The 25860-nt window shown below is 47.0% G+C and overlaps 1 protein-coding gene across 1 annotated transcript in view; it reads left to right on the top strand.

Annotated features, from left to right (window-relative positions):
- KCNB1 (potassium voltage-gated channel subfamily B member 1) overlaps nucleotides 1-25621 on the top strand; it is a 124507-nt gene extending 98886 nt beyond the window's left edge. Inside the window, exon 3 of the mRNA XM_054218853.1 lies at nucleotides 23554-25621. Coding sequence (XP_054074828.1) covers nucleotides 23554-25575 — 2022 coding nt within the window. The 3' untranslated portion in view covers nucleotides 25576-25621. The remainder of the gene's footprint in view (nucleotides 1-23553) is intronic.
- The last annotated feature ends 239 nt before the right edge of the window (nucleotides 25622-25860 follow it).

A 25860-nucleotide genomic window follows, 5' to 3' on the forward strand; every position in this document is an offset into this window, starting at 1 on the left:
ACGAGGGTTAAGGGAATCCAGGGAGATATTTCTTGCATTGTTGCACCGCTCTGGTAGCTCCCAAGCCCTTTCCATCCCTTGCCTGAACCCAAGGCAAAGGCAGCTCCATTGGGCACCAGCAGAGCCTGACCCAAGCTCCTCGCCTGTCTGGAATGTCTGTGCCCTGCAGACACACTCAAAGTTTGCTCTGCTTTTTTATGCTGTTTTAAAACAAGTTTTAGGCACCCAGGGAGTTAACAATGTTGTTGCTGAGAAAAGTTGTTTTGTGAAACTGTTTGCCAGTTTTCTTTGTTCAAGGGGTTTTTTTGAGCAGACTGGAAGAATAAGTTGATACGATTTCTACTCATAAGAAAAAGCATTTCTAAGAATTCTGCTGATAAAAAGCACCCGGCCAGCAGTTACTTAAATACCACCTTGCTGAGATTTCTATTAATCAGAAATTTGTATTACCTCCGTTCCTATGTAAACAAATGCTTGTACAAGCATTGCTCGTAAGCAGAGCCTCGGCTTTGTTTACTGGACAGTTGGCTCGTGGTCACGGGGGAATTTTGGAAAGGGGTTAGAACGCAGCAGGGACACAGCATCTCCTCAGGATGGTAGTGGCTACCTATCAGGAATGAAACCACCAGGAGATGCACCAGCTGACAGTTTCTCACAGCAGTAGGCTCTAAGGTGGAGACAAAGCCCTGGATCTTGAGTCCATTCACAGAGAGGTGGTTGAGCGCCTGCGTGTCGGAGAGCTTCTGGCTGCAGCCATCAGTGGAGAGAGGTGTAACTGACCCTGCGCTTCATGGCATCTTCTGGACTTTGGCTAAAAATAATAATAATGTTGTTGTCCCCAGATGCCAGTCTGGCTGCACTCACACCAGTCCCCTTCCGAACACCGACCCCACAGCCTACCTCCCTCCACCCCACGCAGGACCTGCAGGTCTCAGGTACACACTGACCACCCTGGGAACCGCAGGGACCTACGGAAAGAGGCACTACTTCATATGGTTGAAGCTTCCATAATTACTGATCTGGAAAGTTAATTAATTCCTTAATTATATTGAAACAGTGATCAGAGCTTTTAGAAATTAACCTCTTCTACCTGATGCCTCAAACCCAGCCCTGGCCCTGGCAGAGCCCTGCTGAAGCATAGTGAGATGCTAAGGGAGGACCCGAGCTCACAGGGCAGGACATCAGTGGTGGAGGGTGCCTTGGGGGCTGCAGGGCAGTTTCCCCCTTCCCCACTACGGGCACACACCACAGCAGGAGCTGGGAATAGCAGGGCCTGTGTTGCTTAGCCTTGATGTGACAGCAGCACCATGTGGGGAAGTTTGCAGCAACCAGAGCCGTGGACCAGCCATCAAGAAAAGTTTCATCTTGAACCTTGATGAAGACCTGCCAGGTCCACATCTTGAAGCAACAGAGATCTCCACCCAGAATACATGAAGTTAGCTTAGGAAACATGAGAGTTTCCTTTGTAACAATCAGTATCGACCTCTATCCCTGTTGCTTAGCCATAAGGACACACGCATTCCGTCTGTTTGCATCCAGCAGCCAGAATGGTGCTGATGGGACTCGCCTGGAGCAGGGACCTTTGGAAAATCAGGGTCCTTCCATCCTGTTACCTCAACAACACTTAGTCTGGTTTTGGGCAGCACAGAAAACCAGTGGACGTTGCTAGGCTGTGTTGCTGGCCAAGTCTTTTGCTGGCCCATGTGAAGGGACAAGCTGCTGTCCTCACCCAGCACTGACCAGACCATTCACTGGGCATTTGCCCCCCTTGGCCCTGTGCTTGCCACAGGCTCCGCCTGGCCTCTTGGTCCTGAAGAACCAGCCTTCCTTCATCTAGTTTTTTTGCTGCTAGTGTCAAAATGAATAAACCATATTCCTTTTAAGCTACCTACAACTTTTGACAGCTACAGTGATGTAAATAAAGCAGCTAACGCAGATGCTAATATTAATTCACATGACCCAGTTGTGCTTCACTAATAGTATCTGGGTTACCAGGCAGGCGAGACAAGAACACAAAATATTTAGCCTGTCTCAGTCTGTTACACAAAAAAAGGAAGAATTTGGAGATATTAATTTCTAAAGCTAAACCTCAGAGGTGCCCTCCATTAGGAAAAGGCACGAGGAAGGTCTGAAAAGGTCACTGGAATCCGTGTTTAGCGATGGTTAGCAGTGAAGCCACGCTGACCACGCACAGGGTGATACCAGCACCTCTTGCTATACTGTGAGTGAGCTGTGACATCCTTGGGTCAGGTCAGGGATGTGCTGTTTGCAGGATTGGGAGTTCTGTTATCGTTTTTAAAGCAATATTTAAGATATCAGGTAGCAATACAGCCCTTTCTGGCTGCAGCTTGTACGCTCTTGCTCTTCCCTTTGGTTTCTGCCCAGGAGCTTCATTGACATTCAGCTTTTTCTGGAGCAATTCAAAGACTGTCAAGTGTGAATAGTGTGAAAAAGTGTTAGGGGAGAAACATGAATGTTGTCATCCAGCCTTATGCAGCTGAAACAAAATGTCTAGGCCATCCAAATCTGCCTTGACACCCATGGTGCAGCCTGACACAGCTGTTGAGCTCTCCTGTCTGGGTGGGTGCTCCGAAGGTTCACACTGATGTTCAGCAAAAACGCTCCATAGAGGCACCGGGACTGCTGCAACCCAGGTGTTTTTCGCCAGCTGTAGGTATAATATTGCTTCTTCAGAGACTTGCAAAGCCCCTCCAGAAAGGCCAGGCTCAGGGCCTGGCTGATCGGCACCGTTTTTATTTGTCCTCACAGCTGTGCAATGAAAATACAGAAGTGCACGAGCAACTGATCTTCAGCCTCAGCACAGGTATTTGCAACAGCAGAGTTATTGCCGTACGTACAGGGTTGTGGATTTGGGTTCTTGGTGATAAAGAATTAGTAGGACAACTCTTCCTACAAAGAACTTCCCTTGAATTTACTGAGAACAAGCTGAATGAAGACAGGGAAGCAGCCTTCGGTGTGTGTATGGTACAGATGTGCTGTTTGTGGGTTTTGTGATAACACGACCGTGCGGCTGCAGAGAGGCAGAATTGTGCTGCTCACAGCAGGCTTGGGGGCTTAATTAAGCTTCTAGTGTTCTGTAAAGTTCGTTTCGCTGTTCGGTGGAGGACAGTTTAAGATAAACATAATAGGATTACCACTGCTATATACAGCCACGTAAGCCAGGAAGTCCTCATAATGGGCCTTTACCCAGTAGGAAAATCTTTTCAGAGGATGCTTTTTATAAACTGCACAGTTACGCACGCAATGAATGTTTTGGGGAAAGGTATCCTTCCTTACGTAGGTTTGCCAGACCAGCCCAGGTAACCACTTTGGAACAACGCATGTTTCGCCTGAGGCGTGCCACTGAGAGTGCGAGTCATGTATTTGCTGTCCCGTGGAACGGTCTTTCCTTGTAAGCGCTTCCCCTGACACTAATCCTGGGACTAAAGCCCAGGTGCCTTCAGCCAGGTGAGCCCCGGCGAAGCTGGCCTGCCCGGGCTCACACGGCACCGCTGAGCGCAGCTGCCCAACGGACGTCTGCCTTCCTGCCGGAATTACGAGATCCAGCAAGTCACAAGGCGAGAGCCAGGTTGCGTTCGTGTGTGAATGGCTAATTCATCAGCATGTCTTACTAGGAGCAGAGACGAGACTCCTGGGCTACTGCCTACAAGAGCCAGAGCCCTGCTGGTCCTTCGGGAGTGGAGCCAGGCTGAGTCTGACGCTTTGTCGCTAATCGGGAAGAGCTGCAAACCCTGGTAGTTATCCCGGAGGAGCGAGCTGTGCTGAAAACAAGACAGATTTTTTAGAAGCCCCCAGTCCTGACCTCTCACTCAGGCTGTCCCAATTGCTCTTAAAAGAACTGCCACTCGGGAAACCCCCCTGCTCGTCCACGCAGGCTCGGCTCGGCAACCCCAGTGGGCTCTGCACACCAAGAGCCTCCCGTGGCTCTGCAGCCCCATGTCATGGTCCAGCCGCCCATCCCGCTCAGGAGCTGCCGTGCCCGTGGAGCTGATGCGCGCAGGGGGGCTCTTCCCCTGCACCGAAACTCCCCGGCAGCCCCAGACTGAAGGAGATGTGCCATTGGCTCTAATCACTACAGCATTTCAATGCTGCCTTTTTTAATGTATTTTTTTTTAAATGCAGAGTTGATCAGTGTTTCGATGAGTTATTAGAGGAGGTGGCAGTTGACAGAGGGGTCAGGAACACCGTGATTGCCAGGGGACATCAGCGGCAGGGCAGGGAGCAGGGCTCTGGGGCAGGTCTGTGGCGTGGGAGCACTGCAGGAACACAGCCCGGCTCCGGCCACGGTGCGGGGACATCCCGTGGGCACTGACCTGAGGGGCACAATGCTGAGCGCACGGAGAAACGCCAGCTGGTTTAGGGGCAGCAGGTATTTCTCTGACTCCCCTGGGTCTGGAGAGCAGCACCCCTCTGCGATACTTTCACATGGCCCGGAGAAGCAGAGGCAGAGCTCAGCTGCGAGCAAATAATCCCGCTAATGCTGTTCCCAACAAGGCCGATTCAGGCTGGTTTCCTTATCTTTGCCTTTTCTGCACAGCAGCAGGTAATTCATAGATAAAACAATCAGTCCTTATACACACACACAGACGCTTAGGAGCTATTCTTAATCTTTCCAAATCCCTTAATATACCTTAGGTATACAGTTTGGAACTTGTAGATTTAGCATGATAGATTGATTTCATGCACTATCTCAATGGAAAATGACATTAATAACTAAATTCTTATTTTTTTTTAGCCCTGGCTAAGCTACTGCAGAGCACTGAACTGTGATAAATCTGTCCAGGGCAGAGAAGCGATGCAGTCAGACCAGGTTCTCTGATCGTGTCTGGTGTTGTTGCCTGGATATAAATACATAAAGCCCAAATTGTGGTGCAGCCATAGGAGAATTTGGCCAAATAGCTGCAGTTCAAGCACACATTATAACCAATCAGCTGGAATGATTGTATTTATTTTTCACAACTCCCCCAAAATGGAGAAAATGGATAAGAATTGAGTGGGTCATGCAGATTGACAGGGGAAGCTGCTATGACAGTTTGAAACAGATGACTCGGGTTTTTTGCTTCATGGTTTTCTGCACATACCACCGGGAATTTCCAAGAGGTTTCTCCAGTAAGAGCAGGCAGGCAAAAATACAGACTTTCCCCATTAGCCATCCCATCGTGAAACTGGGCACACGTGCTTGTGTCCCTGCGTTGTCCTCTCCTCCCCACCACCCGTGCTCTCACCTCGAGCAGCTGGTGTTTTTAAGCAGCGTGTACAGTGCTTGCACGTGGAGCACACCATATGTTTGGCAGCCCCAGGAGCTGTGTCACTTGGCTCTCTCGCTGAACGGTGCCCGGCCTGGCTCAGGAAGCAGCTGTCTCATCCCAGCCTCGGGACCGGCGTGGAACCACCGTGCCCGTAGGCATCGCCGGGCGCTCCCTTATTCATGCCACCCGAACTCCACCGTGGTGGGAATGGGGAGCTTGTCTGCACACAGATGTCACCCCGTGGCTGCCGGAGGTGTGAATTAGGGGCACCTTTTGCTTTGCACGGATGGCACAGGGAGACTCTCAGCTTGCGGAGCAGCTGAGTTGGCTGTTGGAGATACCTTGCAAGTAGCAGCCAGGAGGAGCAATGCAGACTGGCTCCTGTGCACCAAGCCTGCTGCTTCGGTGATGGCACCCGCACTCTCCCCAACAGAGATGTCTAACAAATTGCCTGGGCTGCCCCTTCCTTGTGGGTACAGCGATGTTGGCTTCTCTCGCAGACCCCTGGGAAACTTGTTGCATGAGTGCCCATGAGACAGCCTCACACCACAGGGTACGGGCATTTTGCATCTCCAGTTGCGATGTTGTGACAGTGCTACCAAGCATAGAGCCTTCTGTGCTGCTTGCCTTTGCCTTCAGAGGAAAAAACGTTTCCACTGCGTAAATCCAGCTATGGCCAACCCAGGCTATTGTTTTGCCTATGTTTTTATGTCCCTTTCAATATACATGTCAGCTCTGCCACATCCCGTCTGTTAGAAAACGCCTGGGTTTACACATTACCTCATTAGTCTGACTGTTATCCAGCATTTTTTCCATCCTACAGGCTCTTCACTCCTTTTACATCATTGTGATTAAATCATTTGCTTAGGCCATTAGCAACGAGGTTTAGTGTTTTTATACTCATGGCTCCACAGGAGCTGATGTGGGAGAGGGCTGAGGAGGGGGAACATGTTGACTTTTAAGTCACAAGCTGGGGATGTCAGAACAGAGCAGCACAAGGCACATATATTTTATGGTGCCGCTGTCGCAAAGCAACACAGCAGAGCGGTGGCTTTGTGTCAAGAAACACTGTGCAGAGCAGTTTCTGTGTTTATTTTTTGGAGCAGCCTGAACTAGGAAAAGAAAAAGCTCAGAAACCTTCCCCAGCAAGCAGACGCGCTTGGCTATTCTGAAGCCGTTTCCCTTGAAAACGCGGTTCAGGGCTCGCGACCCACACCGGCAGCACAGCTCCAAAGCAGGACGTGCACAAGGCACACAGGATTAACCGGTGACCTTAAAGCACAGGTTTTCCGAGGCTTGATTGTACTGCTGCAATATCGCCCACTGGGGCTGCCATAATTAAGGCTCTGTCAACTTCCAGCAGCCGCCTTTACATGCTGTGATTTCTGTGGGGGTATAATTTAACCCAAAGCTCTTGCTTGGCAGCACGTTATTTTACAGGGTTACTTAAAAATATGTTTCAGCCGTTTCAAATTACAGATTGGCCCAAAAAAAAATGCTTTCTCAAACTAGGGTCACCCTTTTAAATATAGGCATCAAAACGTGGCTGGTAAATTATCTGGGTACCTGTTGGGTGTGGGGTTTTCAGGGGGCAATTAAGAAGCGCTCAGAGGCAAGAGCCTGTAACAGCACCAGTCTTTACTATAACAGCAGGCAACTAATAAACTCTTAAAAGAAAGCGATGGAGAGGGAGGAGATCTGCCTGGCTCCCTGTTGGGCTATTACCAGGTGATCTTAAGAACAGCTCGTCGAAGCCAGGTCGGTTCATAGCCTGTGCTCGGGACGGTCACATCTGCTGCTGGGCTCTGTTTACACCAGGCACATCTGTGCCCAGAGAGCAGCGGTGCCCGGTGCGTGTGGAGGCAGGGGAAAGGCTCGCTGACACTGTGCACATACACGGAGTGACCCTTACGGAGGAATTTAACTTTGGCAGCATAACGAGGGTTGGGGTTTTTTTGGTGAAGTCCAGGTCTCGTGCTGCAGACCCTCTTGAAGGCAGGGATGGGGCAGACCAGGGCCAGCCGGGATGTGCACGCAGGCGCCCGCTCCTGTGCACCCCTTCCCCCTGGCCCCAGCGTCACATCCAGGCTCCGCAACCCGTTTGGCAGGATTTGGCCGCAGGACCGGAGCTCAGCTCAGGTGCTTAATGCGGGGCTGCACCCTGCGAGCCCATCAAACCCCTGTGCTGCGGGAGGGAAATCCCTGTGACATTGCACCTGACTGTAGCAGAAGGGACTCGTGCATTGAGCCACTGTGCCACCTGGAGTCCGTCCACTCGGTGCTCACACAGCCATTCCTCTGCCAAAAAAAGAACACTAATAGACTTATTTCCTTCAGAATAATAAAACAGAGAAACAGCAACAAAGCCAAGAACATTGAGATGGTGACAGCAAGAGTCTGGCTTAAATTCCCCAAAATAACTTCAGCTAGAGCCTGATTTCAAAGCAGCAGACACCGCGCTGCAAATGCAGGGAGTTGATGAATGTTATTTTTTTCTTCAATAGAATTTTCTTTAAAAATAATACTTGACATTTTCATTTGAGTAACTGTATAGTTCCCTCCAAATTTCCCATTTCTTCTACATTTTTCACGATCTTCACATAGAGGGAGATTGGCTGCAATTGCTGTCTGAAAACAGCAACTTTGGAGGGGGATACATGGTCCAACCTGGATTCCTCTGAGCATCTAAACCTGGAAGGAGAAGTCTTGGAAGAGATGAGTGAGCCCTGCAAAAGGCACTCCAAACCCCTCCTTCCAGGCTGCCTTTCACAGGGACTAAGCATGGTCCCACACTAGTCTCAAACTCATTTATTTGGGAATTATTTTTTGGTGCAGAGAGAGGAGGTTTTGCAAAAGACAGAACTGAGGCGTGGAGGTCCATTACATCACATACTACAGTCTTTGAAAATCCTCTGTTTAAGTGAGTTTTGCTCAGGTTGCAATGGTAGCATGCTCGGTGTATGAGCGATCCTGACCATCTCCCACCCACGGGAATGTGGCGGCGCAGGGAGGGGGATCCCGCATCCTGCACGGAGCAAACCCCCCCCGGCCTGGCCGTCAGACGCTGCTGCTGGCAGCGCGGGGAGACGCACCCGGCCTTTGCTGTCACTTTGACAAAACGACCCTGCTGCTATGTTGCTGTGTGTGTTAATAATATTTTAGCAATTTTCAAGAGTTGTTTTCTTCGAGAGGTTTGAAAGGTAAACTGTCAGCATTTCAGTGCTCCCCCATGGAGAGGTGAAATAACCCAGGAGCATGGCTTTGCCAGCTAATATTCTTCCTTTGTATCTTCATTATCTCTCCCTTTGGTAACTGGGGTCTTTGTTAGCTTAGGGATTTAACTGGATTTTGGAGCAAAATCTAGAGGTGTAGATGGGGCTGGATTTGATAAAGACATCTTTAAATATGAGCCATGCCTTCCCCTCCTGCCCTGCTGACAAAGTATTCACGATTTTTTATTTGGTTTCCAATAGTGTCATCTCTTACATGCAGCTTTAATACAGCCTGAGTAGCTCTTCACATTTCCAAGAGCAGGGTTTCAGCCAGAATGCCCCATTTTTGTCTGGTTTGGCATCCAACTTGCCCAAAGCCAGAATATAAATGGGAAGATGTCAAGCCTCCCTTCGTGGGGCTGGTGGCGAGAGCAGGGCAGCAGGGCACTCGGGTGGCAAGTGCAGGTCCCAGAGTTTGCATCCTTTTTGGTAACAAAAAGGCTTTGTCCCTCCACCCTGTATTGTATTTCGGCAAATAGGATGGAAGGAAAGACCCTTGGTGAAACAGTGCCCTACCAAAGCGAGGGATTTCTGGCACTGAGCTCAGGCGGGTCAGGAGCAGGATCCTGGAACTGCGTCTCTCCTCCAGACACGTCACTGTACATGGAGATAAATAGATGATGAGTGGGGACTCACCACATAAGCACTGCAAAACACACAGAAGCTGCTTGCATTATAGAAGCACGTGAAACAAAGCTACTTTTTCATTATTTTCATGTTTCCATTATATTGTCATTTTAAATTTGTGTTATTTTTATCAAAACTTTTCCTTTTGACCTCTTTAACCCTGAACTGTTGTTATTTTTTTGCCTTAAATTGCACGTTCAGTAAGTGAAGAGTTTCAAAATCTTCCCAGAAAAAGCTGATAAATGAGAACGATTCTGAAGAAGTCAGCCCTTCCTCAGAACACCATCTCACGCCGGCCGTCCCTGGCTGTGTCCCACGCGTGGACAGCCTCTCTCCTTGCTTTAGTTCCTGCTCGGTGTTTTTCCAGAGTTGGCACCTGTAACCTCTGGTCCTAAACTGGGGAGGCTGATGTCCACAGCGCGTGTATCTCACCTACGTCTTCCGTGGGGACGGGGACACGGTCAGCACAGGCCTGGCTTGTCTGGGGTTCCTGTTAACAGCTTCTGGCTGCGAGCCTGGGCTGGCACACTCGCAGCAGCACAGGATGAGGCCGTCCAGAACTGAGCATTATTTATTCTTTCTGCAAAGGTACAAAGCCTTAGAGGAAATGAGTTAACCCACCGACAGACCCAAACCACACGTCTTCGGTCAAGCTTAGCCGCAGTACTAGCGGCTCCACGTCCGGCTTGTTCACCCCAGAAATAAGGAGAGCCCATGCCCATCTCCCTGCCTGCCCAGGGAAAGTCTCTGCTCCTTGCCCTGATGATCTTAGGTTCTAAGGAACCGGTTCCCAAACAAGTCCACTGATTACTCAATAGTCTGATAAAGATATTTCTGCCCAGAAGATAGTAGAAATCTCACGTCAAAGACTTGAATCTCATGAGACCTTGCTAGCAAAACTGCAGAGAACAAGCAAATTCTCTGGAATATTGCAGGGAACAATATATAAGGTGTTAAATTAAGAAAATAATTGTTTTCTGTAAAGCAATTTTACCACTGCAACTTCTTCTCCATGGTTACCCAGCTGGGCAGGGTGAAGTTGAACAGCACAGTGCAGCAGCTCAGGATCTGCCACTTCGGTTTTTTCCCTTGTGCTTTCAGTGGCCGCTCACCGAAAGTCACAGTTTGGGAATTCCCAACCCAGGCAGAAACCCTTCAGGAACAGGCTGTAGTTTTCATGCAAATTACACAACCGCATCTTGCAACCCATGAATTCATCCACAGCAAAAGTTGTGACCAGAGCACGATTGCTGCTGGTTTACAGAACTGAAGGCAAGATTTTGGAGTGTGCAGGGATGCCGGGGCCACAGCCACAGCTCCGCAGTGAGCAGAAATGCCCCCAGGCATGGGGATTCTTTAAACCCAGCTGGGAATATTTTGGTTCCAGCTTATTTCTACCTACCACTGAAATAATCAAGTCATCTCTCGCCATTGGATTGTTGGGTTTTTTTAAAGTGTATGTCTGAGACGATCAAAGGGGCTTTTCATGCGATGGGGTGAGCAAAGGAAACTCTCAAGGTCAAACCCAAAACAGCCTAATGACTCGGAGACTCAGATCTGACCTCCAGTAGCAGCAATGAGCCAGGAGAAGACGAGCGGTTCAGGAACCAGAAAATGAAGCTTTTGAAGCCAATAATACCCTCTGGCAGCGAGCAATCAATTGACAGAGAAATGAGAGAGAGAGAAAAAAAAAAAAAAAGACCGTTCAGCCAGGCTGCAGGAAGGGCAGCGCCATGAAGCAGGACTATCTCATAAATAGAGCGGCACCTTTTTTCCTTCCTCTGTCTTTCCCAGGGGAGAGTGGCCATGGGAACAGACACGCTTTGTGCCCTCTGAAGGGGATGCAGGAGAGAGCAGTTTGACCCTACCTGCAGCGGGTTAATTGGGACACACGGCTCCAGTATCCCTTAGAATGTTTTTTCCTCCCTAAGAAAGAAAAGAAAATAATAAGCCAATATTAGCTCCTCTGATGAGCCTGGCCGTTTGGGACTGCCTTAGGAATTGCCAGCTCATTCCCCATAACGCACGGAGAGCCCTCAGCTGCCGGCGACTTTCATTCACATCTGTCTATGCCAGATTTCAACCATTGCAAGGTTATTCCTAGATCCCCTGATAATTCCTATAAACTTTTTTCCCTGGCATGCTGAGGGTTTTTTCCCCTCAGTGATTTGCCTTCTTTAAATGACTCCCAGTTTAGACTGGATTTGTTTTTTCCCACTCGGCAGTGGGTTTCTGCCTGTGCTGGGCTTCCTCTGTGTCTCCTTCCCAAATGCGCTGAGCAGCTTCTCGCCAGACCAGGTCCAGCAGCTTGCATCAGGCAGCAGACGATTGTCACAAGCACTGTCAATGAGAGATGCTGGATGTTGCGTGCCTTAAAAAGCCACATTTTAATACCTACAGAGGAGCTGTGAACTTTTGCAAATCTTGCACTGTGGAGGGATTTTTGGCTTTTTGTGCTGGACTCACGATGAGGCCAAATGGCAGCACAGAAATAGGTGCCCATTCCTGCAGACATGCGGAGCACCAGGAGACCCCAGGATCGCCTCTTCCAGCAGGGAGGACAGGGGGTAAATCCCCCGGATCAGCATTTTGCAGTAGCTTGAGCAATTTGTGTGCCTCGTTCAGGACCCAGTTGCTCCCTGGGCTTCCCCATGGGCAAGCCAGTGTATGTGGAAAGGGTTAAGCGCTGCCCTTGGGAAAGTGGGTCTTACCGGTTGGTCCTGATGGAAGAGCAGAGAGCTGAGGCGTCTGCCAGAGCTCGTTAGGGATAATGCAAGCTGATCGGAGACAGAGCTTTATCCAGCAGCTAAAGGAACCCAGAGGGTGGCTTTTGTCTGACCTTGCACTGGATTGCACGGTCTGTCCCAGGGGCACGGCCTCTGCAGACCCGCTCTCTCTTTCCGAAGAAAGTTCTTGCAGATGGAAGGGACGGATGGCTCCGCTGCAGGGACCATGGCACTCGGGAGTGAGACGTGTCACAGCCCGTGTGTGTTTAGAGGGACGGGTTACTTTCTGAAAGGGCCAAACGATGCTAGAGCTGCTTCCCCGCAGTGACTCGGGAGCCACGGCAGGATGAGTCGGGCAGAGCCAGGCTCCGAGAGGAAAACAGTGGGCCCAGGCGAGGACGGTTCAGCTGAACTGCAGTGAGATTTCAGAGCAGAACCACAAAAAAGAAGTGACCTGGCCCCAGTCCACGCGCAGTATGTGTTTTGCAAACCCCAAAGCTGTCGTGCTCACAGTCTGCTCGATGTGCGAGATAACGGGACCACGTGCCTGACAGAAAATCCCGAGTTTCCCAGGACATCAAACTGCACGTTTCCCTGGAATGACAAGTTCTATCTTTGGCAAACAAAACTCAGGCTCTTTAATATGCTTCTCCCCCAACACGCCATGTTAGCGTGTGTTTGTTTAGCAAACAGTTACTAGGAGCCTCGGTAGGATAAAAAAAAAAAAGCGATACTGGGTATTATTATTCATGGATGGAGGTGGGGAGGAGAAAGAAAAACAGTACTAATGTAGCCAACAAGTTCAAGTAAGGTTCAACTTTGCTATTCCAAAATCTGCTGCTATGATAATGAGACAGTCAAATCAGCTCAAATTAAGAGCTCAGGAAGGCTCAGCCTTTCAAAGAAGTACATTCATGACAAGATTAATTTCTGCCAGCCAGTATATAGCGTGGTATCATCCTATATTAACTTAGAAACCCTAAACAAAAAAAGAAGGGAAATGAAAAATGCACTGAAACCCGGTGAAGTGTGTCATTTCCCTTAATCTTCAATGCTGGTCTTTGCTATTCTGCACATGGGTTAAAATGCGATGTGCCACCTGGCGCTCTTCAGCTGCCATTTACAGGAAATCTTGTCTCCTCCCTTCTCTTCAATAACCATTCACTAAAAGGCAGTACACCTGCATTTTTCAAACAGTTTCAGGTGACTTTCATTAGGGTAAAGGGCAAAAAAATCAGTGAAACAGCCACTAAAAAAAAAAACCAACCAAAAACCCCAAGGAACAGTACAAAAACTAGCTCTGCTCCCTATCCAAATGGACAGTGTACCTTTTTTTTTCTTTTTTTTTTTTTTTGTTTCCTTTTTTGTTTCTTCTTTCTGTTCGGCTCTGGTTTTCTGCAGTCCCCTGAGCATTGCAAAATGTGCGGTAAAGAAAAAGTAAGTTCTTGTCGTAAATGTACTTCTCGGGTAGCGCGGTAGCATAAAGGAGTCTCTGCTGCTGGTGACCACCCCGGGAGGGTGACAGTAGCGGGGCGATCTCGGGGGTCGGTGCTGGGGAGGGGCTGAGAGGAGGAAGGGACTGCACTGTGTGATGTGCATCTTATTGCTGGCCTGCCTGTGCAGTGTCTGTTGTGAGCCAGCTGGGATGCAGGGACATAGGAAAGGCTATCAAAGGGGATTTGAGAGCTCTCAGAAAGCCCAGGGCTATCCGGAGTAGGTGTTTATTTCTTTGTGGTTTGGAAAGGCTTACTGTTGTGTCAATGTCCAGAGGTCGGTGAGCATGGGAATGAGCATTCCCAGATTGCCAGCCGACGCATCAAAGAGTTGGAGCTTTTTCTGAGTTCAATAGAGATTTTTAGAAATAAAAATAAACACAAAAAAAATCTGCCAAAAGGAAAAAAAAAAAAGCAAGTATATGTCTCCACGCTTCAGTTTCGTCCTCTATATTTATAACGAGAATGCATCAAAATTGTCTTACTGAGCTGAGATCAAATTCTCTTGTTGAAATGCTGATGTATAGCTGCCTTTTCTTTTGTGTTCTAACAGATTCCATATCTACCATCCCTACTTACCCCTTGCTAAGGCCTCATACTAAAATGAATGCTTAATTGCCAAGGATTAGCTTTTAGCTGCTTTTATACACAGTTTGTATACAGTTGTTGCCATTCATTAAATATGTGATATCTAATCCAGCGTTCAGTGCTTACAAAGGGAAGAACCATCTGTGTTTGAGATTAAAACGCTTCATTCGCTTTGTGCCAAAGCCCTTCCCTGGGGCTCGGTGCTCCACTGTAGTTAGAGAAAACCCCTGGGGTTGGGAGGGGTGGACCTACGTGTGGACGTGTCCCTGCATCAAAGCCCTTCTGTCTGATAGAAGGTCTGCCTGCCCAACACAAAGATAAGCGCCGGCGTGATGGAGAGCAGAGAAGCTGACCAGGAAAACAAGAGGTTTTAGCAGAATAAAGGACTAAGAACGAGGAAGGTGCTGAGAGCTTGCAGGGATCCTGCAGAGATGTTTCCCACCACCTGTGGGCTTCGTATGTCTCTTTTGCAAAAAGAGGGGTGCTCATATTCTGTTTCTTTACACGCTACTTGCAAGGAATAAGCAATTAATAGCTGCGATCCCTTGTGTGAGCACAAGGCTTTCTCCTGGGTGCAAAATATGCCACCAAAGCTCCTCCGACACCAGGCTGTAAGTGTATGGGCAAACTCTGGGGCTCTGCAGCCCAGGCAAAGGCTGCACCCATGGTACAGGAGGACTCAGCTCCCTGCAGGAGTACATCTCCCCCAGCCTGTGAGGCAGAAAAGTGCCTCAGCATAAAGTTTGAGCCCTTTTTCCAAATGTGAATGGGGGAAAAAAAAAAAAAAACAACTCCAAAACACACCAGAGAATCGTCCCGTGACCTGCAGAAGGAGCCCAGGTGCAGTGGCCCCAACAAATTAAAGTCAGCCCTTAGGAAGAGCCTCCTGAAATACTCAGGCACTTGGGTAACAGGCCCATGCTAGCATCAAAGGTATGAAACGGGTAGAAGGTATTGCCACTGCCTTTCTGTCCACAGGGATTTACTGTTCCTGCAGGCTTCCCCATCTCTTCATAATGTCCTTAGCGTGGCTGATGCTGGTAACCGGATTTGCCACTTCTCCTAACGCATTTCTGGAAAAAAATGTTAAAGAGGTCACCATTTTTACAGACAAAACATCACTTGAGCTCTGTTCTCATTTCCTCGCTATGTGGCAACCCAGTATGGTAGCAATGACTAGGTAAATCTCCCTGCAGCAAAACTAATTATACCTTTTGGTGAGGAAAACGGCAGGGGAACTGGTTTAGTCTCCCAAAAAATTCCACACTATAATATGCAGGACTAATGTGCCTCAGGTTTGAAAAGAATTAATATCAATTATTCTCATGCATATTCATGAGAGGAAGACTGGTTTAGCAATCAAGCTAATAGTTTTTGCTTAATTACATTTAGTTGATTTCATGCTATCTTGGCACATTCCTGATTGAATTTAACCATTTTAAAAAAAAAAAAACCTCCCACAACTACCTCAGCAAACACCAACACTTTAAGCTCCGCATCTCCTGGAAACAGTGTCTGAGGCTGAGCAGACTGCTTGGGACAGTGGGAGTCGATCACGAGCATTTTCTCTCCCTGGTGCAGAGTAAAATCGCAAAAGCATCTTGAAGAGCAGTTCCCAGGCGTTCACCAGTGCTGAGGGTTAAGGCATTCTTTTTTTTTTTTTTAATTTTTCTTATTTTTCTGAATACAAGCCGTTGTCTACTTGAATGCAAGGTAGAAAGCGGAAACAGGAGAGGTACCTGAAATGTGCCTGGAGGGAAGGGTTTGTGCGGGTAGGAGGTCTGGAGCCTGACCCTGATAAAAACTAAAGACGTGCTGTGGTGCAGAGGGTTGCAGAGCAGGTGGGATGACCTGTGGGTGGCGGGCAGGGGTTTCACCATTAGTATCTGTTTCTTTAGTTGTCTTCCAGGGAAAGACCAGGCTGTGCCACACCGCACTGCCATGCCAACTTCTGTGCTCCAAGACCAGCATTTTGCACAGCAGAAAGGGTGGGAATGTGGGAGCAAGATGAAGACGTAGTGGGTCAGGCAAGAGGGCTGGGAAGAGTGATGGTAGGAATGCTCGTGAGGGAGGGAGACCCCCAGGTCGGGCTGGGGAGAGCAGGGGCTGGCACGGCTGAAGCCATCGGTGGGAGCACGATGATGTGCCAGGCCTGAGCAGAGGATGGTGCCACGGCTCGAAGATGGCAGTAGTGTATCTGCATGGATGTGCAGGGAGGAGTTTGGGTCTGTCTGGTGCTGTCAGGGCTGTATATCTTGCAGTAACGCTCCTTGCTGGGTTGCAGTCTTCCCGGGCAGAAGGCAAGGCTGGGAGAAAAATGGGAAACTTGAGCTTCTGTGTGCCATGCGTTTGTTTTCTCTTTTTTATTTTCCCCATGCTAGCAGCAGCAGAAATAGGACAGATGCTCCCCTCTCATCCCCTCTTGAGCACTATCACTGTGCTGATGTCTAAAGGCAGTGTATGCCTTTGAAGTTTGCCTTTTCAGTATTTTCATTCATTTATCATTTTCTTCTCCAGCGCACCATTTGCATCTGGGCTTTGCTCAGAAGGAAGACTGACACCATTTATCATTTAATGAGGCTTGATAGCTCTCTGACAACTAAACATGTTCTTAACAGCATTAAGGAATTTACAGGCAGCCGTGCCTGAAGGCTACTTTTCTGCCCACTGTAGCTTAGTCAGCAACAGTTGTAGCTGCAGCTCTCTGGGTGCCTGTAGGCGAATGAAGCATTGACATATAATCATCAGAAGTATTGTATCCCCCTTTAAATCAAATAGACTTACCCTCTCAACAGATAAAATTATTACAGCTGTAACTGAAATCAAATAATTAACCATCATTCAGACTGGGCTTTTCCAGGCAATGTCAAAATTAAGATGTCATATATTTCCAAAGAAAAATATAAATGTTTTTATCTTGATTTTCTTTTTATGGATTTTATACTATGCAGTAATGCTTACAGAAGAGCAGAGGAGTTCACATTCCCACAGGCTGTGGATGCAGTCACTGGGGATGCCGCAGGGACGGGGGTGAGCAGGCGTGTGCAGGGTCCTACCCCTCCAGAGCACAGAACTCCTGCTGCAAATGGGTCTCAAGGACCCCCTTGGGGCAGGATGCAGAAGTGGCATGTGAAATGCCAGACAAGGAAAAACTCCTAAGCTTGGGTTTATACTCCACAGGAATCAGCGTGACTGAGTGTTTTGGAGATTCAAGGTCTTATAATGCATCTTAACATCCTTCCACGTGAAAAAGCAGATTAAAGGTTCTCTGTATTGTCCTTGCAGCCCTATCCCCAAGTTTGACCTCAGCTTCTTGTCCTGATACAAGAGGCAAGCGTTACCTTTCTTTATGGCCTTAGTGTTTTCTAGAAAAAAACATCCTGCAAGCCCAGCGGTCAGAATCGTGACACCAGAAGTGACTAAGTTCTGCAAACCCTTTCAGTCAATAAATAAATAGGCATTTTCTAGTGAACAGAAGTTTCCTAAAACAAGTCCCTGACAATAAATACCATAGACATGTATAGCTGCCGTGAGCAGGAGATGTTATTCCCGTGCAGAAAGAGGTGGGGAGGAGATTGAGGAACTCTCCATCTGTTTCTGTACTGTGCAGCACGTGGGATATTGCTCAAAATACACTGTGCGCTCTGTTTCTGAGAGCCTGGGGAGACAGAGGCTGGCATAGGCATGGCAGGATGGAGCTGGACAGTCTGACTCAAAATACATTGTTTGCTTGGGGAAGCAGGAGGGCTTCAGGAAAAATCCCTTAGTAAATGGAGCATATGAATGAAACCTGGTCCTGATGCCAAGTTTATTCTGCAGGCCTTGATAGAGCTAAAAAAGCACATTAGACAAAACCATTATTGAACTTCTTGATTACATAACAATTTCCTCATCGTATTTCCAAGAATATTGAATCTATATTCAAACACCCTCCTACTCTCTCCCACACACCACCCCTTCTCCTTGCTATATCAGCTTCATTACCGAGTATAAAGACAGAAAAAGTATAGGGCATGTTGCCATGAGCAGATAGAGCTCTGGTGCTTACACTGAGATTTTAGAGCCATCTATGGGATTTGGACAGCCAATTCTCATTGATTTTAAGGGCCTTGAAAGTCTCCGGTCTTAAGCCTTGACCTTAGTTAGGGTCTTTAGCAGTGCAAAGAGCAGATGAGGAAGCAATAAATATCACCAAACCTAAATGTTGGGTTATTCCCTGCTGCCTAAAACTTACCCCTCTCTGTGCTGTCTTGAGGGGTGGCATGCACAATTTTGCTGCCCACAAACTTCTGCTACCACAAGCACGAGAGAGAGAGAGAGACGGGAAATTTCTGAGCAGACTGGCTTCTTTGCGGGCGCCCTCATATCCCCCAGGGATGAGCACAGACCTTGCCAACACAGAGGAAGAATCCCTGGGGCCACTCTCACCCAGCGAGCAGGATCAGGCCCAGTGCAGGTGGATGTCTCCTGAAAGGCGTCTGGTGGACGTCGCCTGCTGAGTTTTGGCAGGGGGGAGATTTTGGAGGAGGTGGGGATTAATGGCTTGCAAGCATGGCACATCCATCCTGCCTCAGGAAGCAGCAGTTGCACACAAACTGGCTACACTTACCCGCATAATCAGCTTGCTTGTCTCATTTGCATGTGTAATAATCAGCATGTATGTACAATCATGCTAATCACTTCAAGGCAACTGCTTTAAATTCATTCAAAACCTTGCCCTGCCTGTCCTTGGGTTATTTAGCTTTCACAAAGGAACCATAGCAGCAGTCCAGAGATTCACTCAATAAAAATCTATCCGAAACAGTCAATTTAGTGGAAGAGAAGTTTTTTCTGGAATCCTGCCCGTACATACTGACACTTGCACTACAAGCCAGCGCTGTCATTAGGAGCCCATCCAATACCCTTTGCAAGACATCTAGAAAAGTACCTGGTGGGGAATTTCACAATTTATGGTGTGCTGCTACAGGTGAAATGTAAAGATTAAATACAGAAACAAAGAGGATGGGAACTACACAGCTTCTCTCTTGCAAGCTGTTGGAGGAAATGGTCTGAAAGTTGCGCATGGAGAAACTATTCTTAAACCCGATCAGCTTTATGAGGGGTGTAAGGAGTGTCTGTGGTGCTCTGTTGTGGATACCTGACTAGTAAGACCTGGCCTGTCCAGGCTCCTGTCATTAGCTCTGTTGGACCCCGTGTGAGGACAGTGGCACCAGAAGCACATGGATTCCCTCACCTGTCTCTGCCACCGATGTGGCCTGTTCTCAGGCCAGTCACTTCACCCTTTTGTGCCTCCAAATATTTTTCCCATATTTCCAAATTTTAGGCTGCAAGCTTTTCGTTTGGTTTAACTATGCATTTTGTAGGACCTGCTGCAGACACGGGGCATCCAACCCAGAAGCTCTGGATGTGCCTGTAGTGATATTGGACATGTCTTTCCCAGCCCCTGTAACAAGTCAACATATGCCAGATAAGCCAGCAGCAAGACCTAGGAGGGGTACAGCTATCTCCATGTCTAGGAGTATGCACGTTTCAGCAGTACCCACAAAATCTAACAGGCCCCCGAAGCTTAACTTTCCCACCCCTTTTCCTCCTGCAAGTCCAAGCCTGCGCTCTGCTAGGGACCTTTCTGTGCTTGAGACTGTTCAACCTCAGCTCTTTGGTTGCCAGCCCAGAACTTTTCACCAGCACAAGGCCACGTTGCACATTTTTTAACAAGTCGTGAAAACCAGTGCCACAGCAGGAAGCCTTCTCCCCTTGCTTGCTTCCATTCCAAGCAGCAGTTATCCACAGACTCAACAGAGCGGTTTTGGGTCAGTGCTCTTGAGCAGGGACAACGGGCACATTTTTCCAGTAACCGCTTGCCTAAGCAGCTGGAACCTCATTCAATGCAGAGGGATCGCTCCTGCTCAAGTCCAAATTTGTCCCATTGGCTTTTCCTGTTAAAGAGAAATGAATCTGGAAGAGTAAAGGAAGGAGGAAAGGCCAGAAATAGAATGAAAAGGCTGCCTGCCACACAGAGCTTCTCTAGAGGCATTCTTGGTGGTATAAATGTCTTTCCTTCAGCTTTCTGTCTCATTACTGACAGTGGAAAATACAAAAGCTGCCAAGCTAGAGGTTCAGTATAGCCAAGATAGGAAACCTTACTAGACAGACAGACGGTGATTTCTGTAATCTGAAATCCCAGACTGTAAATACATTGGGATAGACCCTGTGCCACTGAACGCAGTGATAATGCCTGTCAGCAGCAGCTGGATCCAGTTTTCTGTAGACAACTGCTCCTTGGGTGGTTTTTGTTGGATGGTGGATGATAACAGGACAAGGTATGCTTTAGAGAAGGAGAAGCATTGTCTAAACCTCACTGGAGATATTTCATCTCCCATTTTTTTGTACTTTCCAACTGAAAAGTGCTTTGAATATGTAAGGACAGTCAGCTCACACCTAGAAGTTTTTCTTAGCCTGACAAGATTCCCAAAGATGTATGATTGCAGTAGATCAATAAGGGGGAAAATCTGTATCTTAGGAGCACAGGTGACATCTTGCTGCAACTTGCAGGAGAAATGATGAATGTCTCTCATTGTTTATTGCTTAGCTCCATGGCTAAATCTGCTAAACCAAAAACAAATTTTACCTTCAGATCTCCTAGCTTTCAAATTTATGTTCATCGGGCATTGCCTTGATCTTCAAAGCAGGAAGGTATATCAAAGGAAACAGAAGGTTTGACACCAATTACTGCTGCTGGATGCCATCCACTGAATAAAGATGGAGTGTTAATATTTACACTGAAAATGAAGGAGATAAAACACACCAGGTACATCTAAGTCTACAAATAAGCCCTTCTGTGTATAGTGGGCAGAGATAAAACTAAGCAAAAAATTTGAAATTACCATTGAAAACATCCCAAACACCTTCAGAAATGTTGGGTTGTAAGCAAAGAAATAACAGCAAAACCACTAAAAGAGCCTTCTAGGAAAGCAGATCCGTCTCCCTGCTTCTCAGGGGTATTACCTGGTCTCCAGGAGACGGTCTTTTGAAACAAACAACCACGCAGAAGTAGTTAACATCTAAATTTCTCCTCACTTCACCATGAGATGCTTGACTTCCATTTTATTCTCTTGAGTTTGAAGCCATCGGTTCAAGCACTTTTCCCTGCGTCTCTCTCTGCTTCTCTTCATCCCATGGTTCTTTTTACTTTTTTGCACCCCCTCAAGTCCTTCCCACAGCTTCTTTAGCTCGTTGACCTGAGAAGTCTCGCAACAAGGCAAACCCCCCCCCCCCCATTGCACAAGTTGTTGTGGGGTTGTTTGTATTTCAGCAGCAAATTTATGGAAGAGGAAGGTAGCAAGGAGGAGGTGAAAGGTTCGCTAGCACCATGAGGGTGCACAGCATGGCACAGCTAACAACAAACATTCTTTTAGGCAACCTGTTTAAAAAGGAAAAGGAATATTCCCAGCATTTTTCCTGGCAACAATTCAGTAACTGAAAGCGTGGCTATTCTAAAATTCCCAGTACTAGAGCATTGCACGGGAGGCTATTTACACCATTCACTTCTTCCACTTCATCCAATTTAGACAATGCAACCAGAGTGTTTAATGGAGCTAATTTTTGTTTCCAGTCAAATATCAGTCTTTAGATTAAATTACTAGGTCTGCAGTGTCATGTACAAATCAAAGTTATATAGTACATTTTAGTGAGTTAAACAATAAATTATTTTATTATATTGATTTGGAAGGAATTTTCTGAACAGGAAGTGGATTTTAAAACACTTGTGGAAATCAAAGTTTCTAAGTTGAAACTCTTGACTTAAATTGGGATTTTTTTTAAGGTATGTGAACCTTTCTCCTAAAGCCATAGTTTAAGCTTGCTACATGAATTTAATTCAAGTGAAGCTTCCAGCCTTTGTAGACCGTTTCTGCCTTTCAGCTTTGGAGACAAGGTGAGGCTCTTCTTGAGAAGAACACGGTGTTTCTGAACTATATCGCATTTGCATGTTTCTCCTACAGCAGGAAGGCTTGTTCCACCGTAGTGACTGTCCGTTTAGGGATAAATGTTCAGAAGCCTGATATTTTCTGACCGTCAGGATGTCTGTGCTGGGCTTGGCTGAAGAGAAATCCTGCGAAAGGTTTTCTTTCTCCAGTGCCCCAGGTGGTAACTGTGGATATTCTGGTACTGTGAGGCTGGCTGAGAAAGGTCACTATGAGAAAACCTAAAATCTGGTTATATGGGCAAGGAAGGAGTGTGTCAGATTTGCAATTCATGATGCAGAACTCTTGTCATACGTTTTATAATTCATGGCTCAATATTGTGCATCCAATCATCATGCACATACGTTGCAATTGATTTCATGCTGCTTTTCTATCAAGCAGGAGAAAAACGAGCATAAGGGACCAGCTTCCACTGAAATGAATACATAAAACATTAGTCACATATACGTGTGTTTTGAAATCATTGCTGTATTTTGGCAGTAACCTAAGAAACTAGATATAATCCCACCCAATTAACAAACTAGAGAAAGAATTCACTAGTAGAAAAAAAACACTCCTCAAATTGTATCTCAGCTCTAAAACCTCCCTAAAATGGCTTTAAAAGAAGATGTGATTAGGGAAAACTGGAAAGCATAGCATTAATGTCTGTATAAAACAGGTATGGAAGGACAGCCTGCCTACATGGTCTGAAAGCTGCAAATACACTGATCTAGCACTTCACACTTTCCAGCTCTGCATAGAGTCGGTGGCCTGGGATCTGATCAGATTTATGTGGGTTTTTTGACGGACTGCTCACCGCAGACCCTTCTCTCGTTGGACGCTTTAGCCCAGGAGCTGGTTTCTGATGATGGATGAGCTCTCTGGTGGTCGGACCTGCCCTGTCTTGACTGTCTCAGTGTTGTGCGGTTTCGTTCGCCTGGATGAATTTGCTCTTTCCCCTGGTTGTCACGAGGAGCTAGGATGGCCGGTCGGTCACATGCAGAGTAGCTCAGAGCTCACAATGTTTTAGAAAGCTTGGCAAAGTTTTCATGTATTTCACAACCATCACGTTTCAAATTAGAGATGACTCATTAAAAAAGAATGTATTACTTGTACACTTATATGTAGTAGAATTGTACACACGTCTCTGTAATTAGCCATAAGCACCCAAAATTGCAGATGTAACTGTGCATTAAATGGAGGACATTGCCCTGAATGAATCCTGTATTCACAATTGCATTTCTTCTTGCTTAGATTTCAGAGCCTCTTGTCCAGATGGGCTTTGTTGGGCGTCTAATTAGTAGTTAATCAAAAGCTCCTGCTGTGAACTGCTTCACAGCCCTCCTGGCATCCTAGCTGCTTGGTACGTGTTCCTTGACTACGCATAGAGGAAGGTGCAGGAGTTGAAGTAGATGCTTTATCTCCTTTATGCATCTGACATAGCTAAAGAAGCCTCCAAAATAAAATCGCCTCAGGATGCCCTGATTATCTGACTTCTGTGTACTAAGGGCAAAATTAGTCTTGAGATGTGTAAGTGGAAATACAGCCACGAGTTAATGAGAATGATACCGTAATATAGTCTGAGATGAACTCACTGTTTTCTCTTTCCTTTCCAGATTTTGGCAATCATTTCCATCATGTTTATTGTACTCTCTACAATTGCCTTGTCCCTTAACACACTTCCTGAACTACAAGGCGTGGATGAATTTGGGCAGACCACAGATAATCCCCAACTTGCCCACGTGGAAGCGGTGTGCATTGCATGGTTTACAATGGAATACCTCTTGCGGTTCCTGTCCTCGCCTAAGAAATGGAAGTTTTTCAAAGGCCCGCTGAATGCTATTGATTTGCTAGCTATCTTACCGTACTATGTCACTATCTTCCTCACAGAATCCAATAAAAGTGTACTTCAGTTCCAAAATGTACGACGAGTGGTCCAAATATTTCGGATTATGAGGATACTCCGGATTCTAAAGCTTGCCCGGCACTCAACGGGTTTACAGTCCTTGGGGTTTACACTGAGGAGGAGTTACAATGAGCTTGGATTACTCATCTTGTTTTTGGCCATGGGCATTATGATCTTTTCCAGTTTAGTGTTTTTTGCAGAAAAGGACGAGGATGATACAAAATTCAAGAGCATCCCAGCTTCTTTCTGGTGGGCAACCATCACCATGACAACAGTAGGCTATGGAGACATCTACCCCAAAACACTTTTAGGTAAAATAGTAGGAGGACTGTGCTGCATTGCTGGAGTGCTGGTGATTGCTCTTCCCATCCCAATTATTGTCAATAACTTCTCTGAGTTCTACAAAGAGCAGAAGAGGCAGGAGAAAGCCATTAAGCGCAGGGAAGCTCTTGAAAGAGCAAAAAGGAATGGCAGTATTGTCTCCATGAACATGAAGGATGCATTTGCCCGTAGTATAGAACTCATGGACATTGTGGTTGAAAAGAACGGAGAAAGCATAGCCAAAAAGGATAAAGTTCAGGACAATCATTTATCTCCCAGCAAATGGAAATGGACCAAGAGAACGCTCTCTGAAACTAGCTCTAGTAAATCTTTTGAAACTAAGGAGCAAGGATCTCCGGAAAAAGCCAGGTCGTCTTCAAGTCCCCAGCACCTGAATGTCCAACAGCTAGAGGACATGTATAACAAAATGGCAAAGACTCAGTCCCAGCCAAACCTTAATACTAAAGAGTCGAGTCAGCCTGGAAAGCAAAAGGAAGAGCTAGAAATGGAAACCCTTCCCGGCCCTATGGTGCCCTTGCTGACGACTCGTACTGATGGGATCGTTGACATGAGGAGCATGTCCAGCATCGACAGCTTCATTAGTTGTGCAGCGGAGTTCCCTGACTCCGGGAGGTTTTCCCACAGCCCGCTCGCTACCCTTCCCTGCAAAGGTGGCATTAATGTGATTCAGGAGCAGAGCAGGCCGGAGGGGAGCAGTTCCAGATTTGTGGAAACGAATCCAAGCTCCGAAGGCAGTCACCGTTCTGCTTTTTTCATAGAAAGTCCCAAAAGCTCCATAAAGGCCAGTAACCCTTTAAAACTAAGATCTCTGAAAGTCAACTTCATGGAAGAGGACACCAGCACATTAGTACCAGCATCAAATGTACTGAGAATATATCCAGACCCTCTCAAGAGCCGGGGAGCTGCTGCTGCTGCCACAGATACTTCCTTACTCTCTGACAGATCTCTCATGAGCCCAGAAACTTCGATCTACACAACCGCGAGTGCGAGAACACCCCCAAAGTCACCAGAGACACAGACAGCCATAGCTTTCAACTTCCATGATGCTGGTATACACAAATACATAGATGCTGACACTGATGATGAAGGTCAGCTGCTTTATGATTCAAGTCCGCCCGGAAATGTGAGTCCCAAGTACAATGTTACAAACAGTGGCTATCTAAAGCAAAAGGACAATGTTTATAGAACAGAGAAGAACCATCTAGAAGCTGCTGCTTTACCCACCTCCCCTAAGCTGATAGGGCAAAACTGCATTTACTCTATGGAAGGTATCACTGGAAGAACCCAGGGCAATCAGGAGACTGTCAGACTAGAAAATCACATTTCCCCAGAAGTCCATGTATTACCAGGCAGCGGAGGACATGCTAACACACATGATCAAAGCATCTGAGATGGGCTCCAAAAGAACTTACTGAAAGTTTAAAGGAATGTCTTTACAGTCAACACAAAAAAAAAGAGCTTCTGCATGGCATGAACTTGGCTGAAACAAGCCACCTGTTTCTAAAAGTCTGGGGGAGGTCCGGTGTGGGTTTGTGAAAATGTCCTTCTCTGAAACAACTCTAAAGACGTTGCCCACATCAGTCAAAAATAAGGATTGCAAATCATGATCACACATTGATCTCCTTTCATGTTGTCCAGTGAAGCCAATGTGACCAAATATCCATCCATTCCCCTT

Source organism: Rissa tridactyla, chromosome 12 (genome assembly GCF_028500815.1).
Source record: "Rissa tridactyla isolate bRisTri1 chromosome 12, bRisTri1.patW.cur.20221130, whole genome shotgun sequence".
Lineage (NCBI taxonomy): Eukaryota > Metazoa > Chordata > Aves > Charadriiformes > Laridae > Rissa > Rissa tridactyla.